The sequence below is a fragment of the Lycorma delicatula genome, chromosome 3 (assembly GCF_047948215.1).
Source record: "Lycorma delicatula isolate Av1 chromosome 3, ASM4794821v1, whole genome shotgun sequence".
Taxonomy (NCBI): Eukaryota; Metazoa; Arthropoda; class Insecta; order Hemiptera; family Fulgoridae; genus Lycorma; species Lycorma delicatula.
In genome coordinates, this window is record NC_134457.1 from 136,315,482 (window position 1) to 136,336,228 (window position 20,747).

Here is a 20,747-nt window from a genome sequence, read left to right on the forward strand (position 1 = left end):
TGACAGATAGTGCACTAAAAAAACATTTTTTTTTAACATAGGAACCAGCTTACTTTCAGCAACTAACCAGAAATAAATTCTATAATAGAATTTGCATATACAATTGTAAAATGAATGAGTGCACTGGAATACATTAAGTTATGTAATACAATTACTGCAGAATCAATAATTGTTGTAAGATTGGTGATATTGTGCAAATATTACAGCTCTGAATTGTTTGCCAAAGAATACTACACCTAAAAATTAATTTTATTTTACTATAAAGAAAAACAATTTAAATAATTCAGAATTTAGTTATTTATTGAAGAACTTCCAATTCAACAGAGTACACATAGCAAATATTAACCAAAATTCAATTTAATAAGAACGACTGATTAGCATTTCAATAAATAAAGGCTATAACACTAACAGTAAGTATTTAATTAACTTCTAATGTTAAGTAAAGATTTGAATAACCTAACAGCAGAGCAAGTTTTAACATACATATTTCTAACATTCCATTAGATATAATTTACATAATCATTTTCATACTTCTAAAAGCATATTGTGTCACTGTTAGTCAACTGTGACTATTATTTTTTTCATTTACAGACATTGTTTTATAGAATGACTAACAGATGTTCAAGAAAAAATAAATAAATAAAAAAAAAACATATATATATATATATATATATATATATGGAATAAAAAATTCAGTCTATAATGTATTAATAAAATAAATGTTTTTATTATCTACAAAGATACTTTAAGCCAACAAAGGTATCTTATGCAACAGTAAATAAACTATTTTGGAGTTTCATCAAAAGTAAAGGAAAAGATTCATCAAGATCTGATTAGCATTGCACAGATTCATATTAATCTAATCGTTCTTACTGACTAAACAGAGAAATTGGTGTGTAAGGTGATTATGGAAAGAAATGTTTTTATTCAAGTAATAAACTAGCTAATGAAGGGAAATACTTTATTACTTACAGATGGCAATAAATTAATTTTGATCAGAAACATTATTTGTTATGTTTGAATAATAAAAACTACAAAATAACTTTATATATGTGTACATATATATATATACACACACACACATACATATACCACATTTAATATTAAATGAAACATAATCCACCAAAACACAGTAAATATTTAAGTTAAACTTACCATATTAATGCCAAGAACAATTTTCATGGGTTCCTGCACCTTTAGTTGTGATTAAATTCTACAATTATATTCAAACATATTAATTATAAATTCTACAATTAATTTTTATTTATTATTAATATTTAATATTTATAAATATTATAATTATTAATAGTAATAATTGTAATTATTAATTAGTAATATTTAATTTAATACTGTATTAATTTTTATTTATTATATTTAATTATAGAATTTATTATTGATAAATAAGGAAAATTCTGCTGTACAATACTGGATTCCAGTAAATTTTAAGATTTTCAAAAAAGATAAGATTTCAACAAATTAGAAATTAGAAATAAATATGTTTTAATATAGTAATTATAAAATCTATTAACACTGAAGATGCAGGATCCCATGAAATAAATTCTTGGAATTAATATGGTAGGTTTAACTTATCTATTTACTGTTTTGGTGATATACAATTCACCAAATATTAAATTTTATCAGGACAGCAGTCAATCTGTTAATGAATTATTTGAATTTTCAAAAACATACAATGTAAAACAGATAAACAAATAAAATGTTTTTTTCAATATCTGACCATAGATTTCTTTGCAGTTCAATTAAAATTTTTATAGGAAACTGAAAGATAAATCATTTTCTTTATTTAACTAATAACAACAAACATTATGCAATAAAATAAACAAAATAATATTCATAAAAGTAATGAAAGAAATACAATGTAGATAAGTATTACATAGAAAAAAGACACAGCAATATCGCTCACTCTTTTGCTGCTTTTATTTTTTTATTGTCAGGCAATTATTACTACTTTAATTGCACTACTACTTTCTCAGACAATTAGTAACTTTCATAAATACATTTATAAAACAAAATATTTTAATGTAAAGTGTATTTTAATGAATGATCCTCTTTAATTTAAATAAGAATACTTATTTAAATGAAAATTTTCAGTGAAACTTGACTGAGAAAATACTAATTTTAATTCCTTTTTCTGTTAAGAAAACGTTTATTATTCTAAATGTGTTCTTTATATATATATATATATACACACACATACAGGGTCTTCATAAAAGAATGGTAGGGTTTTCAACATGGATTAAATGAAAACAAAAATACTTCAAATTGATGTTGTTTATTTATTAAATTGGTCATCTCAAACAGTTTTTTTACATAATTAGTAAACTTCCACATGTGACAGGTCGCATATGTTTTGCAAACAATGTTTTTTATACACCCCCATAAGAAAAAATCACAAAGTGATAGGTCTCGACTCCTTGGAGGCCAGGGTATAAGTCCTTGCTGGACTATCCATCAACGTCCAAATTTTATGTTTAAAGCCTGACTAACGAATGCATTAAAGTACGGAGTTGCACCATCTTGTAGGAAATGAATTCATTGGATGTTTTCGAGTTCATCCAGTTGAGGAAAGCAGTAATCATTTAACATACTGAGATAAACATTTCCATTAATAGTCTTTTCACCAAAGAAAAAACACTCGATTACATGATTTTTCATCACACTACACCAAACATTAACTTTAGGCGTGTTGCGTCGTTTCTCAAAAATTACATACAGATTTTCCATAAAATATGTGTTTAATATCTTCCATAATATTAGATATTCACAAATTTGGATGCCCATATTCCTGAATTGTGTCTGTTAACACACCCATTAATATGGAATGTAGCTTCATCCATAAAAATTATATCGTCTAAAAATGATTCGATTTCATTCATTTTGTGGAAAATTTCAACTGCAAAATTGAAACATTTTTCTCCACCATCAGCTTTCAATTCCTGCAATAGCTGGATTTTATACACGTGTAATTTCAATCTTTTGTGTAAAACTTTGTGAATTGTTGTTTTCAAAATATCTAACTCGAGGCTTCAACGAGAGAAGGATTTGTTAGGATTTCTGACTGCAGACTGTCTAAATCATTTAACAGTTTCGTCTGATACTCGTGGTCTATCATTTGATTTTTCCTTGAGAACAGATCCAATTTCTTTGAACTGTTTAAACCAAAGTCGTATATTATTTTCATGTGGTGGCTCTTTTCCATATTCAAGTTGAAAAACACGTTGAACTAAAATTACGGATTTAAATTCAATCTACGACAAAACACACTTTGCTTTTTTTTTTGAAATAGTAACAAACTAAACACACCTCAGCAACAGTACAACAACAGGTGTGGTGGTTTGAACTGCTGTAACACAAACTTTTGGGTAGGAGGCTAGCAGTGCTACCAACATAACTTCTCAAAATATTCCTACTGCCTTGATCTGAATTACAGAAGCACTACCATTTTTTTTTTTTATGAAAACCCATGCATCAAAAAAATTTCACATAACAATAAACATGAAGAGTAATTAGGTAAGTTGCAAGGGTATCAAAATTAAATTTATAACTACACATTTATTCTATTAAAAGGATGAATTTTAATAAAATACTTTTCGGGAATGATTACATATCACAAAAAATTGTAAAATGCTGATGAATACACCAATAACATTTAGTAAATGTTTTTTTTGGGGGGGAATTTCTCAGAAATGTGAACATCAGGAAAGAAGAGTAATTTGTCTAAACTAGAAAATGGCAGCAGTCATCAAATAAAAGTAGAAGGATTATCACCATATAGCCTAATGTTTCTTAAACTGTTAAAATTCATGGCTCTTTCATTTTCTACAACTAGTTATGTATGGTTCCTCCATCTACAGATGTACACACACCCATGCACATATTTCTGAATATCACATTATAATTAAATAATTTAAGTACTTAATCATTCACTGATAAATAAATATTTAATAATTTCCTATTCAGTTATTAATGAACAACTGGAAGAAGGTAATTTACTAATCGGTAAATTGCCAGATGTCATGAGAAAATTTTAAACATAAATTAACCATAATATTTTTAAATAATCATGGCATATGTTAATTGGTTAGGAAATCTGTACATAAGAGGTCTGTTCAGAAAATAGCCAAACTTTATTTTTTTAATCTTTATTAATTTTACAGGTTATTGGTCTTGTCCCCTTCAAAATACTCCCTCCCCTATTCACACACTTTTGCCAGAGATGTTTCCACTTCGCGAAGCAGTCCTAGATAGCTTCATTTGAAATGGCTCTAAGGTCCATGACGAATTTGCTTTGATGTCATCAACTGCCTCAAATCGGCATCCTTTCAATACTGATTTTAATTTAGTAAATAAGAAAAAAATCGCAAGGTCTGGCGAGTCGAGAGACTGAGGTAGGACAGTCATCTGATTTTTGGCACAAAACTGATGAATTGACAAAGCTGAGTGTGAGGGCGCACGTCGTGGTGAAGGACAATCGTGAGTTGTCTCGCTCTGGTCTCTTTCTGTACACACGGTTCACTGTTTCACCTCGAGGAAAGAATTCAAAATGTACAATTCCATTAAAATCAAAAAAAGAGCATCACTATGATATAGGATCTGGTAGACTGAAGTGCTTTCTTGGAGCGTGGAGATCCTTTTAGTGATCCATTGTGATGATTGAATTTTTGTCTCGTTGTCGTAACTGTAAACCCAGCTTTGGTCCCGTTATGATCCGTTGCATTAATGTTTCATCATCATCGGCTGTTCAAGAAGTTGCCGAAAAAGGTCCACTCAGTGTTCTTTCTGCCGTTCGGTCATCAAATGAGGAACAAACTTTGCTGCAACTCGATGCATGTTCAATTTTTCAGTAAAAATATCATGGCATGAACCGCTCTGACAGTCGATCGGCAATTTACACGCACCAGACCGTTGATTTTCTGAACACGGGTGTCATTTGTTGACCAATTCACCACCATCACCGGTGACAAAAGTCACCGGTCGTCACACCACCAGAGGGGTGGTGTGGCGACCGGAAGCGTCACAAGGTGGATGTCTTCTCCTATGGGTTTGGGATAGTCGAGGGTCATCTTCGATTGACTGATGACCACTTTTAAATCGTGAAAACCATTCGTAACATTGCGTACGATCCTGAGAGAATTATCTATGTAGGATTATTTCTAAAGTTGAAACGTTTTTCTGAAAGTGTTACCCAATTTCACACAAAATTTTACGTTGTATCGTTGCTCCCAAATATCGTACATTATAAAAATCGCTACTAACATTTAAACACGTTCCACTCAAATAACAATAACACGAAAATTAAACAAGATATCAACAATCCAAGAATATGCGGAACACAATGTTGCCAAACGCACGTCACTAAATATCTTATGTTAGCGCGTAATTAAAAATGTTAGTTTATTTTCTGATCAGACCTCGTAATTATTGTTATCCAGGCAATAATTTTTTGGATATAATGTCTGCATCAACAGTAAACTTTTATTTTTAAATGCTGTCAAACCAAATGTTATAAAACAATGGTTAATATCATAAGACTACAGTTTCCCTGGATACACAACTAAGGAAATGCTGACATAACCACAATTTGCAGACTTGGCTTTATTTAATAAATAAAAAGTGTTGAGATACTGATTTATTTTGCAAATTAGCAATCACAAGATCCGCTTGATCAGTGATGTTTACTTTGTTGGAGACTTTTAACAATTTTTTAAATCTCACAGATCATACAAATATATGAATTTGAACAGTTTTTGAAGTGAATTTGAACTTTAACACCGAAGTATTTAGGTGTATACAAAACAAAAATTTTACTATTTTCTTTAAACGAAAAACCCCATTTAAGGAACAATTCCACCTTTATTTTAATTCAATTAAAAATATTATCAACATTAATTTTTTTACTGAATGTCTCATATGGAAAAATAATTGGTGAAAAAAAGACATAAAATGTTTTTTTTTCTTTAAGATAACCCCACCAATTTTACAACATACTGAATTAATAAAATAGCTTTAAACAGAGCAAAATATATTTTAAAAAGTAAGCAAATAAAGTGCATTTTATGAAAAATTATAAATATGCTTTTTTTGTTTTTTTAATTTAATTTGTCCAAAAGTTTACCTTCATTCTTTTTTTTACCCTGCTTAAAGTTAAATATATATTTTAATTTAAAAACCAATACCCAAAATAAAAAAATTAAACAATGATTATTCTTTCAGTGAAAAATGATATTTTTTAATTTAGTTTTTAAAGCTTTGGATTAGTAGGATACAGTTAGGGTGTCAGTAGGCCACAAGTAGCTAAGATTGAACACTTCTGATCTAGATTATGCATTAATTAGCTTGTAAAATAAAACATGGCAGCAGTAAATAATAATTTGGTATAAATTATAGATAAATGCAGTCAAGATAACAAATTATTACATCAAAATAATTATCATTAAATGGGAATTACTTAATAAATAATTTAAGAATTACTTCCCCTAACCACTCCAGACTTGAAACTGTGAAATTCAAGAGTCAATTAGATTCACATTATATCCTTTTAATTCTCATTTATTATCTACCAATGAAACCAAGAGGTTTCATTGGTAGATTCTCAACATCTACCAATATATAATACATAAAGTTCCAAAAAACACCATATAATATACTCATAAGCACAACTGTAACCATAAATCAATAACTAGATAATTGTTTAATAGATTAAGTTATAAGCACAAGCAGCTTAGTTATTAATCAACATTAATATTATCAATTTTTATATCCATAACTTACTTTTTTTCAAAAGTTTTTTTTTTTAAATAACAATTACACTTTATTTAAAGATAAGTTATGAAAATTTTACCTGCGTCTTCATTACAGACTGCCAAACTGTAAGTGCCGAGTATTGTAGAGAAGATTAAAAATTATTTTATTCTATATTTATATTTTTAATTACATTTTTTTACTACATCAAAATTGCTATGAATTTTTTAATTGTGGTCGGTCAAAAGCACATGTTATTTGTGTAGTGCTCTCATTAAAAAATTAACTGTTTTATAAAGTTAACAACATTCATCAGCACATTTCAAGATATTAAACTGATCTAGCTTACTGTGCTTTTAATCTGTAAATGAAGAAAGAATCATCTCTACTTAAATTTAATCAATCAACATATTCACCTGATGAAATGATGCACACTGTGAAAGCAATTATTAAAATAAAACTATTAACAAAAGTACTAAATGCAATTTGATTAATAATTCATCTATATTTTTCTGCTATGATGTAATTTTTGAAATTATTTATTAATACTGTAGAGTGCTAGTATGACCACTCACAAATAAAGATGTAAATTTTATTTGGTTTAATATTACTGTGATATTTTTACCATGAACACAAAGTCCACTTGGCCTTACAACATATAATATCAACCTAATAAATTCCATTTCTACCTTCACACCCTTACACATCATTTCCATTAACTTACTGATTTCAAGTTGTCAGAATGACACCGATGGTCATTACTAACCTTCCCGTGTTGGAGGTTGATAGTTCAAGACCCAGTTAAACCAATAACATTAACAGATCCTCAATATGCCCGGCCATTTTGTTGTAAAGTCCTAACAACAAATCCTGGCCTGGCAATCCACAGATATAACAACCTGTTCTTAGTGCTATGTGCTATAAGTCAATCATTACTTGAACAAAAAATACAGTTGCCCACAAAACCCAAATCAAGAAAGCTGCAGTAGATATCTGAAAACTTCTAAAATATTACACAAATAAATCAATTGATATCATTTTGATACAGATGTTAAGTAAGATAGGTAGAGTTAGAAAATTAAAACTTTAAATATTGAATAAGTTTTAATCTAACTGAATACCAATATACATACTAATATACAAAAATAAGTTACCAATGGAAGCACACCCATTGCTTAGAATTATTTGCAAGATGCAGAAATGGCAATAAAATCTATAGTATATTCATAAACTGATCATATGAAAGTTGATAAAATACACTGCTTCAATGAAAGTTCAGTGAACAATCCCAAAAGAATCTGATAAATTTTTTTGAGAACAAAATTTATTTTAAGAGAAATAACGGTGATAATGCAAACCAGCAAAAAAGAAGGTTGGCATACAAGTTCAAGAAACAGAAATCCATTAATAAAATTTTACACTGCCAAATATGAGTCTCATGTTTCATAAAGGAGGTAACATAAAAATAAAAAAAATATATAAAAGTTGACTGATAGTTTTAACAACAGTTTAAAAAAATAATAACATATTTTACAATCGTTTCTCACAGGAAATGTTTTTTTTTTTTTCAGAAAACTTAAAAACATTTTATTATTCAAAATTTAAAAGCAATTTCACGTACCTAAGTTATAAGTTAACTAATTCTTACCTATCCATGTTCGATCTAGATATATAGAAACAAATGACGGCGGTATCGTGAAATAATCCACAAATGAATACATCTCCAACATGAACCATAATTTATCACTTGCAGCTATAAACTGTAACAACATAAAAAATAATTATTAATTAAAAATTAATATAGAGACAATAATTGTGCAATGGAATTGAATGTATGCAACTGAATAATCTCTGAATATAATTTTTCTTTCAAAAAATTTTCAGTAACTCATTTTTTCAACTAAATATAAGACTTGAATCTGCATTTTCATATCCTGTTTTGTCTGTTAATAAATAGAATAAACAATTAAAACGCACTAACACATTTTAAAAAAGGAAACAAATTGAGAATACAGTAATATAAATACAACAAAAGAGTTCCTACACTTAAAACATTTTTCTAAAACTTATCATATTACGTAATTCATTACTCTAACATTAGGAATTATTAAACTTCTATCATACATGCAGAAAGTTGATTGTCTCTGAGAAGTATAAATACTAACGTCCGTTTCGGGAACTGTGCAGTAGATATAAATATGAATTCAGCACGAAGAGTAATATCTTAGTACTTTAGGCGAATCATTCCCCCACTCCCATGAGAGTCAATTATCGCTTTATGAGTAAAATAATGTACTGTAAGCTACCAACTGACTGGCGCCGTGACATGGCGATGATAGCAATTAAAAATTTTGTTTTGCTTTGTTAGGTTTAATAAGAAAACATCATTTGTAATGCTTCATAAAATTATTCAGTTCAGTGAAAGAAAGTATATCAATGTATGTTATCGTGTTCTCTGTACGGTACGGTAAATTTTTATACTTCATTTTTATTCTGTGTTATTTTCATTAATTTTAATTTACCCTCTGTTTTGTGCCAACCGCATTTTAACAATGACTGTCGTGAAAGGTAAACCGGGAAAACTCTTAAGTAGCTCTAAAAAATAATCAGCAACATATACATAACCTTAAACAAGATAACCCTAAAACTGCGGTCAGAGACATTGCTTGGAAAGCAAGTAGTGCAACAGTCGTTGGCGACTGTTGGACAACTTTAAAAACTGCTATCAGAAAAAAAGTTCATTCGGTTTATTTCAATAACGAGCTTCCTAAACAGAACAAAATATTAAATACCGTGAATACCGATTCTGAACAGCGGAATTTTTCTTGAAGTACATTACATCGTATTTTAAAATCAATGAATTTTCGTTTCATGTGCACAAAAAATAATTTTTTTATTGACTGAACGAGAAAATATTGAATATTATTTCATGACGTAGAAATATTTAAGGGAAATTACGCGATTTCGTGAATAGGGTAAGACAATTTATTATCTAGATGAAACGGATTAATGCGGGATATGTTCAGGAAAAGGTGTGAGTGGGTAAAGAAATAAAGAGCGCAAAGATTCTTTTATGAAAGGTTTGTCAATTGGGGTGAAAACCCCGGCTGGAATAAGTAAACGATTAATAAATAGCAACGCACCTTGGAAGTGAAAATGAGTTTTTGAAAGGTAGTTTGAGAATTCCAGATCTTTTCAAGAGTTTCACGATGAGGAAACAATTTTACACAGTGGTTTAAAAAAATTGTTACTGAAGAATCCATCATAGTAATGGATAATGAATCCATTACTATGATACCGTACCACTGCCTGAAAATTGAAAAAAAATTCTAAACGTTTCTACCCAAAAATCAGAAATTAATGATTAAAATCATTAACCCAATGATTAAAATTGTGTACACCGAGGACAGGTTAAAAGTAGAACTTTTAAAAATATTAAAATTAATTTTAAAAGATTATATTCATTATAAAGTAGATGAAATTGTAAAAACAAAAAATTCTGTCATGTTGCGTCTTCCCTGATATCAATGCAATTTTAAGATAGAACTGATACAGGAAAAAGTCAAAAACTATGTTGGGAGTATAACACAATATTAAGTTAAGTGATGTAAAACATTTATTCATAGGTGTTAGTAGAGTATATGCAAATGGTTGGAAAAATTGCATTCGACATGTAATTGAAAAAGAAGAAGAAGCATAGGAAGCAAACAGGCAGTTTGTGTGTAAATATTATTGACGATATATTGATAAATTTGGAAAATGACAACAATAGTTCAACAGATGATAACTTATTGGATGTTAAAGAAATATATTGAAGTAACAAATATTTTTTCAGTTTTACTTGATGAAATTTTAGTATTGTATAGCGGTAATGCACTTTTTTAAATGTTTATTTTTAAGGTAAATATAACATTTTATTACAATTTTAATTTTTTTGTTGGTTATTTTTACTTCATTTTTATGTTAAAAGTAAAGAGAAGTGTTTTTCTCTCAGATGGATTGCACTAAATTAAATTAAATTAAAATCAACACATTATTAGCTTTTTGTTTGATGCAAGCTTTCATGAAACACAATATAGTTTTGCAGTTATCTATGCGATAGATGCTTTATCTTGCATAAAAATGGACAAAGTGTTGAGAGCACCAGTTCATTAACATTTGACATGGGCTTAACATCAAATCAGTTAAAGCCTCACAAAGGCTAATGAACACTATACAGCTGAAAGTAATGCAAAATTAGCTGTAAATTTCAAAGAGATATTTTCTTAATTTTGAAATTAAAATGTTAGATAAAGAATATTTTTTATTAGTGTGATGAAAGTTAAAACTCTCACATCCTTTCTACATTTAGCTGGTACATACAACATATAAAGATCAATTTACATATGATATATAATAGAAAAATACTTAAAAATGACAAATATTATATTTTAAATAAATTATGATAAATATATACATTTTTTTATAAATGTATATAAAATTTCCATATATTTATTTATATATAAAATGACGTAAGCTATTTCACTTAAAATAATTAAACAACATAAACTAAAAAAAAAGAAAAACCACAAACTTTCATCCATTCACTTAACACAGAAAACAGCACTGTTCATAAAAAATTAACATTCACACTGATAGCCTCGCTATACCTTAGACAGTCACCCAAAAAAGACAATGTGAATGGAGCTTTTACTGGTCAATAATTTAAATATTACATGACAAAATGTTCCAAAATCTACAATTGTTTGCATGAAATGATTTATTACATACATATGTAAGGTTTATAAGATGGAATAAGTACATTAATGAATTGTGTCAATTATACCTACGGTTAACATTAAAACAAAAGTAATTTTTTTGAATGATAATATGATGATTCTTACGAGTTAGCTGGTTGTAATCTCCTTGTAATCTACATATTCAAGTTATTGATAACTTTGTCCTAATAATTAGTACAAATTAAAACCAGTAATTACAAGTATACCTTAACACTAAAAGGCATTAAATTTCCTAATCTCTTCAATGAATAAATATTAGTAAAGAAAATTCTGTACGTTTCATTAGTGTACACACATACACCAGATCTCATATGTATAAAATGGAAAGAAATGGAGAGGTGAATCAGATCAATGAATTAACTTAACAAGAATAAAAAAAATAATAATTAATAATTTATCTTATAAATTCATTATATTATGAATTAGGACTATTTTCTGGAAAGATTTAATGATAAATTAAAAGATGAACAAAAATATACATTAATAATATAAACCAATTTATTAACTTAAACCTAATAAAAATTTATTCTACCATCAGCAGAACAATTAATCTTACTGAAATAGTAGTTTGTTCTTCTGTTATCATAAGAATACAGCAATAAATACATTTATTTAAAATAGATTTGGAGAATGAAAATACATAATAAATCTACTAAACCATCAAGATTTTTATAATAATTTTTTTCAAGAAATTACCTAAAAAATGATAAAAGTAAATAAATTAAATAATATAACAGTGCATAAAATGTATATAGAGGGCAGTTGCTAAGTACATACTTTTATTTCAGAAGAGAGCAACTGGACTTCAGTTAATGAGTTAGAACACAACTATCCCTCTTCTAGTTAAATAAGACAATGAAAAAGGGAATCGTAAACATTGTTTGATTAGTTTATACAAACAGTTGTCACATTCAGGACCTCTTTTCAGTACTTATTAACCATGTACTTTACTACTTCAAAAGAAAGTTAAACAATTTTTAAAAAAATAAAAGATCTGGAATGAAGCAATAAAAAAGCAACGAAGCACTTCTTAATTTTTTTCTTGGTCCCTTAACACCACCTTTTCAACTATACAAGTATGAATGTAAATTTATACTTAAATGTGTTTCTATCAATTCCTTACAATTGTGAAAGAAATTCTTTGTTTAAAGAATCTTCATTTAGACACAGTTATCAATCAATAAGGTACTTATTCTAACATTAAAGGATTATGGCTGCTGAATTACTTCCTTGGTTATTCAATAAAGACAACAAATAAAAATTCTCAGAAAAAAATTAAAGCTGTATATGTTAATAACATCAACCAAAAACGAACATAAAACAAAATCAGTAAACTAAAAATTAATGAAACATAAACAGTCAAGAAGCATTACAGAAAAATTCGTCAAGTATTAATAAATATAAATATATGAATACAAGAATCTCCATCGCAGCTTCATCCACACCAAATGGTTACTTGCATTTATGTCACAATTAGTTTTTTTTTTTATTTTATGTATTTTAGTTAAGTAACTAAAGGCAGGTGCAGCTAGTCATGTCACACATGCAATAACAATGGCAGTGGCTATGTTGGTTGAGCCACCATGCCATACATCGACGCACCCCTTAAAAAATTAAAGTTAAAACAAACCTGAAAATGATTTTTAAATATTTATTTGAAGAATATTTGCAAACTCAAATCTACTGAATATTTAATTTAGTATAGTCAGAAAATGGGGGAAATTTGCAGTCATTGTTCAGCATTTTTTTACCTCTCTTCACACCTTTCAAGATCAAATTTTGAAATACATAGAAATCAATTTTAAGATATTCGTATAAAGATTACACATACATACACACACACACACACTCTCTCTCTCACTCTCTCTCTCTCTCTCACTCTCTCCCTCTCTCTCTAAAATCAAGTTGATATCTCCATTTGTTAGTAAGAAATTAAACAAATAGCTTGGTTTAAAAAAAAATTCAAAAATCTATTTTAACCCTTTTAACTCAGGATTTCAAAAAATCCAGAAACTGGTTTTTAGATATTCACATGATTACTCAAAATCAATGATGACACTCAAAATCAAGTTGATATCTTCATTTTTTACTGAAAAATTCAAAAAAACAGTAATTTCATTGTTACTCCACTTTAGCCTGTTATACTTGGAATTACAAAAAATTACAAAAATCACGGGCCACTGCGCTGAAGATGCTCGATGCAGTCCATCATTCATTCATCACTCCTGCCACGGGCGTGTTTCTTTCCCCAGTGGTAAATCTGCTGGTGGACAGTGGTGGACCATCTTTTCGGAATATGCGGAAGCAGATTATATGCTCCTACATGGCTCGAATTAAAGCGCAACCCACTCATCCAACCTTTGATGCAGTATTCTCCTACCAGCATGTTAATTGATACCAGGAGCAGCCAAGATCTACTGCTCTGCTAGCCACCAGAGCTTAGCGCTTTTTCCCAGCTCTAAGTATACAATTGCTTCCAGTCCTTAATGTTGCTCCATGTTATTATCCACCTTGGCGGCCTTCTCTTGTTAATTACTGTTTTGATCTACACAAATATAAAAAAAAGAACACAAATCCGGTTTTTCTGTGGAACAGATATTATGATAGCTTGATTCCAGATATTATGGTTTATACGGATGGCTCTAAAAACAAAGTCTGTTGGGTGTACTTTTGTGGTTGACAATAGACAACCAACGATGAGTCTGTTGGGTGTGTTTTTGTGGTTGACAATAATGGTTGCCAACTAATAATACATGTTTGGCCTCCCCAGCATCACCAGAATTTTTGTTGCGGAGCTTTTTGCAACATATAATTAGTAATAGTTGCAAGGTATAATTAATTAATGTTTTTTCCAAGTTTAATTAGCCCAACATTTCAACATGTACTTGTTTGCTAGCATTCCATGAGTGCCTTACTGGTGATAGTGATGTATACTCCAGACACCCTGTTGTATGTGAGGATTCATTTATTTTGCAAATGACAAGATGTAATACAACAATGAGCTTCTGTTGGATCCCCAACCATTAGTGAATTTCAGGCAATGAGCGTGCAGATAGCGCGATAAAAGTTTTGTTTACAGTCTACATTTACCAACTGCATTGCTTCCAACGATCTTGTCTGTTTCTTGAAGAGGGTAGTTCATTATGAGTGGCACAGTGAGTGGGATGCTACCATGAACAATAAACTTCATCCAATTAAGCACAATATGTCACCATGTAGCTCCTCATGCAGAAATAACTGTCAAGAGAAGGTTATCTGCTGTATACGAATACGGTACACTAGGCTCACTCATGGATATCTGATGATGCAAATGGATACACCCCTCTGTATTCACTGCAGCTGCCATGCAGTCTGTTATGCTATCAACATGCTATCATGTTGTCTGTTATGCGATATTACATCAAAAGTTTAACCTAGGGGCTAATATGCGGGCAATTTTGGAAGATAGAGAAGCAAAGCTTCCTATGTCTTACAATTCCTTAGGGTCATCTATTTCATCATAAAGTTCCCCAAATACCTAGGTCTGTTTTTTTATGAAATTTTCTAAAATTTTAGTCTTTATAGATTAGTTTTATGATCAATTTCTAAGCAATGTTGGCTCATGGATGATTTCTCTGGTTTTCTAAATGTATGAGCTAAGTTCTTTTAATTTTATTTTCATTTTCTTTGTTCAACAACCCTACATTAGATATATATTATTATTTTTTTAATTAATTAGATACTCATACTCTCAAAAGTTTGTTTGATCTTGTTTTCTAGGGCAGAGGCCAATTTTCGTGACATATCCATGGCAACTTCAAAGTTATATTTATTTAAATTACTTTAGCTTGTTGCCATGTAGCAGGCAATGTGAAAATTTGCCGATTTTGTCCATACTTTATCTAGTCCTAATAGTACAAACATACATGAAAGAAGAGGTTTTCCTATTTTTTCAGTCAGACTATTATTTACCTCAACCCACTCTTTCAGTCCAAATGCAGCTAATAATTTATTTAAGTAATCACCATTAAGTTTAGGACCAAAACTGGATTAACTTAGTACCCTAAAATCAAAATGATTAAAACTTTACATGCAAAACTACAGAATCTAAAGAAAAAAATCTCTGATAATTTTTAAACTTTTACTAATAATTTTTTTTTTAAATGTACAACAAATAAAAAAAATTATATTAGAAGAGGAAAGGAGCCTCATAATTTTTTTCAGATGTCTTTGTAGTGTGCACAACAGGGAGAAATATTTTTTTACTATTATTATTATTACTGTTTATTACTAATATCTAATTATTAATAAAATAAACATACAAAGATTAAAGATGTGCAAGATTCTGTACAGACTCAAGAGTTTTTTAATTTTATTGTGGTTAGAAACCAAATATTTATGTCGAGGGTCATAGAACTTTTGGTATTGTAAACGGCTAGTGTCATTATCATATGCTATTATAACAGCTGTTCTATAATCAGAACCAGGGTTCAAATCCCACTGAAGCTAAATTATTGTTAATCAAATTTGAATTTTATTTGAGGTCATGTAAGTTCTTTGTAATTATTATACGGAAGTGCTATAAAAAGTATCAAACAGAGACTGGATAAGACAACAAACAAATAGTAATTAATTGTGATTTGATTATTGCTTTATGTGTAACAGTATAATTTTAAAATAAAAATAAAAAATAATCTTGAACAAACACACACTGACCTTTTAATAACAAAAACAAAATTTGATCGAAATTAAACCTATAATTTAGGTTCCTGATATACTCATCATATTTTTAAATCTATTATATTTTTTAAGAACCCAGTAACCATAAAAATATAATACATGAAGTTGTAATCTTTCCATTATTAAACTGTTTGCTATTTATTAATTTAATACATAAGAAACTTTTTTTTTAGTGATATTAGTTGGCAAAAAAAAATATGGAATGACTTCGGGTGTGTTATACTCGCATGTTTTTTTCCTCTAAGGAGTAGGGAATACTTTTTTTATAAAATGATGCTTACTACATAAAAGGTTTATGTGTATTAGTAGTAAACTTGACAGTATAGGAATTAGTAGCACAAAATTAGAAGAACTTAAAAATATTTATCAATTACACTTTATTTTATTCAAATTCATAATTTTAAAAATATCCACTACTAAAAGAACAGAATTTTTTTAAAAATTAAATACATACTACATGAATGAATGTGAAAATTTCTGTTGATTTAAAAATACAAATGCTTTCAAAAAGTTTGTACATCTTATTATTTTATTAAACACGTGTCTTTTGTGTCATTTATAAAATAAATAGTAAATTAGAAAATTATATGGTTATAAATTGTACTTCATGTATAGGCAACATATGTCCTACCAAGTAGAAGCAGTTGGAGAGAAATGGATGTTATTTACTTAATGTGTGGGTATTTACTAAACACGTATTTATCAACTAAAATGAACTTTGAACAAGTATAGATGAATAAGCAAGAACATTATGAATTTCCAGGTACTTGAAACAAGATTTAAAGGAATTTCAATGATTTACATTCAGCACTGCCCATATCACTCATTTTTTAATTCAAGTTTTTATTACCTTGAACACAACTTCCTTAGAATATTATGCCACAATGCACACTTAATGAATAACTGTAAGCATTTTGTTGCTGAGTAAGCAACAAATTGTCCTTAGACTCCATGCATGTTCCTAACCTTAACCCACCAAATTGGTCTAGTGGTGAACTGGTCATCACAAATCACCTGATTTCGAAGTTCTACGGTTCAAAACCTAGTAAAGGCAGTTATTTTATATGGATTTGAATACTAGATTGTGGATACAAGTGTTCTTTGGTGGTTGGGCTTCAATTAACCTCACATCTCAGGAATGGTTGACCTAAGACTGTACAAGACTATATTTCATTTACATTCATTCTCTTAAGTAATACTTTACGGTGGTTCCGGAGGCTAGACAGAAAAATAAAGATTCCTAACCTTGTAATATGATGATGAAACTCTGCCTGATAAATATCCATGTGAGAATCTCAACTAAAGAAATGGGTTTTTCATAAGAAAAAAAACAAGCATAATAAGTCCTTAGTAATGCATTCCAAAACATTCATGTATTAAGATAAGAAGGAAGTAATGACAATTTGTGTTAAGAATTGTAAGTTTGTAATCATAAAAAAGCTCAGAATTCTAGACATTTTTTTATTTTTTGAAAGATTTCCAAAAATGTAGGTAAACTGTAAATTAGTATTAGTAGTTTTTATTAACTTGGAAAAAATTCCTTTTAGCTTGTAATAAATTTACATGTAATGTCATAAAATAGCTGCTCTTTTATTTGTAAAGGATTTGTGGATAGAAACTGATTCTCTGTAATCAAAAGGGAGAAAAACCATGAGAAAGGAATTCCCTCCATGAAAGGAAGGGAGCAATAGTGAAGCCCAGGCTGAGATGTTTGATCCCAGTTCAGGCAAAAAATTCATTGAATTTATTAGATATTTTCAGGACTCAGGGATGGCCTGTTCATGACTAGGTAGAGTATATTAGATCTATAGTTACTAAATACTAAGTTTAGATTTCCGTTTTTTAGCCACAACAGGATTATGATATCTTTAAAGAATTTCTACAGAAAGTCATAATTATAATTCTTGAATGTGAACAACCAAAAAATTTTAAATATGTATACATCTTCAATTTAAAGCAAGCAACTTATGTTAAAATGACAATAATTTTTTACAACAGGGCAAATGATTAAAAGCTGAGTAACTCTCTTTAACAGTCCATCCATTTTCAATCCATCATCAACAATTATGGCACGTTACTACACAACAAAACTGAATCTATCATTAATTAATCTGTTAACAAAATATTTTAAGATAATAGAAAACTTAACAATACTTATAATAGAATACTTCACTCCATGATGGAGTACAGCGAGTGATGATGGATGGAGCTGCTTCATTTCTTAACTAAGAGTACGCCTATGTGAAGGGATGATATAGCTAGAACATTATTGGTTTAACTTAACAGTTTATGGATATAACAGTTCCCTTGGACAGTACCAGTCAAACTACAAACTACAGTATTTGGGATAATAAAGTCTTTTGGTTAGAACAAAAATAAAAAAAAAATCATAATTTAATTAAAATTATAACCCTTAGTATTTGCTTCATGACAACAACATTACCTCAACTCCTCAAACAATATTTATTCAAAATTTAATTGTTTAAGAAAAAACTGTTACTTACTCGTATAAAAAAGTAGACCATAAAAAATACATTGAAGGCTAAATCTATCTGCTGAGTGATATTGTTGCTCCAATTTTGGCACCGCTCCACTTCCTCACTATAACAAAAAGTTTCAAATCTAATTAGGTAAAAAATATTTATACACACATTAAGCTAAAACAGGATCATCCTATTAATACAACTAAACTGACCTGTAAAATGTTCAGTAAAATAATAATATTCGTTCAGAAATTAAACAACAGGTTATTTTTTTTTTTAATTTCAGCAATGTGTTAATAATATAATAAATTAATTATCAGTTAGTTAAATTTTGTATTTACACTTACATTATCCCACAAAATTTTAAAGAATTAAATGAAATAAAAATGAACTGTAAACGCAAACCACAAATTTCATATATTAATTTACCAAATTTTATAAAATTATATAGAAAATGAGTACAAATAGAAAAAAAAATATTAAAAAACTGAACCTAAATAACATTAACATAATTTTAATTTTTATTCAGTTCTTTTTACAAAAACACACATACAACATATATCAAAGTGATTAAGTTGTACAGGGACATAATTTGGGAACTAATTCTAGAGTTTGATATAAGGAAAGAAATTCAAACAAAAAACACATTAATTCATTAAATAACACATTAATTCACCGGTGGTCTGAAGAAAATCCACATGCTGTAGTTGAATCAAATTTCCAGTGACAATTTTTGATGTGGCATGATCAACAACCAATTAATAAGCCTTTGCCTTTCATATTAGAATGTGTCACGCAAAGAAATTATCTGTAATTTCTGAACAATAAATTTCTTACAGTGCTTGAGAATTTCTCACCGGCGAAAAGAGTTGAAATATACTATCAACTTTATTGAACACAAATTCATTTCTTACATGAAAAATTTACTGGTAAATGAATTGGACGTAAAGAGCCAGTAAATTGGCTACCTAGATCACCGGACCTTACTCTCTTAGATTACTGTTTATAGAGATGAATGAAATATAAGGTATACAAACAAAAACTAGACACATGTGATGTACTTGACCGCTCATATTCTCAATGCTGTTCCCCTTATCAAGGAACGCGAACATATAGTTAGGTTGGCGACAGAAATAAATCGAAAAATGCATTGAAAAAGTATTTTAATTTTCAAAAGTAGAAATTATTTATACCAAAAAGAGCTGTTTCTATTTCATGTTGGATATCTTGAGAACTACAGGACATAAAGTTCTGGAATCTGTTTCATTCGATTTTTCAAGTCAAAAAACATTTGAAACCATCAAAGTTATTCCTTATATAACATATAAAAATTCCAATATGACCTCATTTCACTGGGTGAAGTGAAATTCAAGCAAACCTTTTCATTTGATGTAACTCGATAACAGAGCATTTTCAGACATGTATTTGAATTAACATTTTCCTATGAAGCTCTAGAATCAGTTTCCAAATTATGTCGCTTTACAACTGAATGACCTGCGATATATATATTACAAAATATAATCAATAACATTAGTAATAATGTTTAATAGAATCAGTACACAATAGCAAACAAGTCTAATCGATCAATACAACATATACCTTCCAGAAATTGTGAAGTAGAAACTAAACAATTTACCTGGAATAAACAACAAAGAAAAAAGTGATTAAATAAAAAAATATAGTATTTATTATTTTGTTCTGGCAGTCTTACAAGATCCATTTGATAACAATTTTTTAACAATAAAAATGATAACATTAAATTTCCAAATGTGTATGAACATTTAAAAAATAAATACAACTAATAAAAAAAAAATTAGATATAGTTTAATAAGTTAATAATAAGGAATACAGAAATTCTAGTAATATTTTTTTTATCTCATTTAAAAAATAATTTTCAGAAATGAATATTAATAAACAAAGATTTTTGGAATAATGTAGTAGTTCCCAAACCTTTTCTATTCTCGGTGCCCTTGCTGAACTAGACTTTCCCAAGGTACCCTACATCAAA

At 28.8% G+C, this 20,747-nt stretch overlaps 1 protein-coding gene across 1 annotated transcript in view; it reads right to left on the reverse strand.

The window, feature by feature from the left end:
* The window catches only part of slo (calcium-activated potassium channel slo), a 537,563-nt gene that overhangs the window by 323,260 nt on the left and 193,556 nt on the right, over nucleotides 1-20,747 (reverse strand). Inside the window, exons 3-4 of the mRNA XM_075360629.1 lie at nucleotides 18,761-18,857; nucleotides 8,408-8,519 (exon numbers count right to left, since the gene is read on the reverse strand). Coding sequence (XP_075216744.1) covers nucleotides 8,408-8,519; nucleotides 18,761-18,857 — 209 coding nt within the window. The remainder of the gene's footprint in view (nucleotides 1-8,407; nucleotides 8,520-18,760; nucleotides 18,858-20,747) is intronic.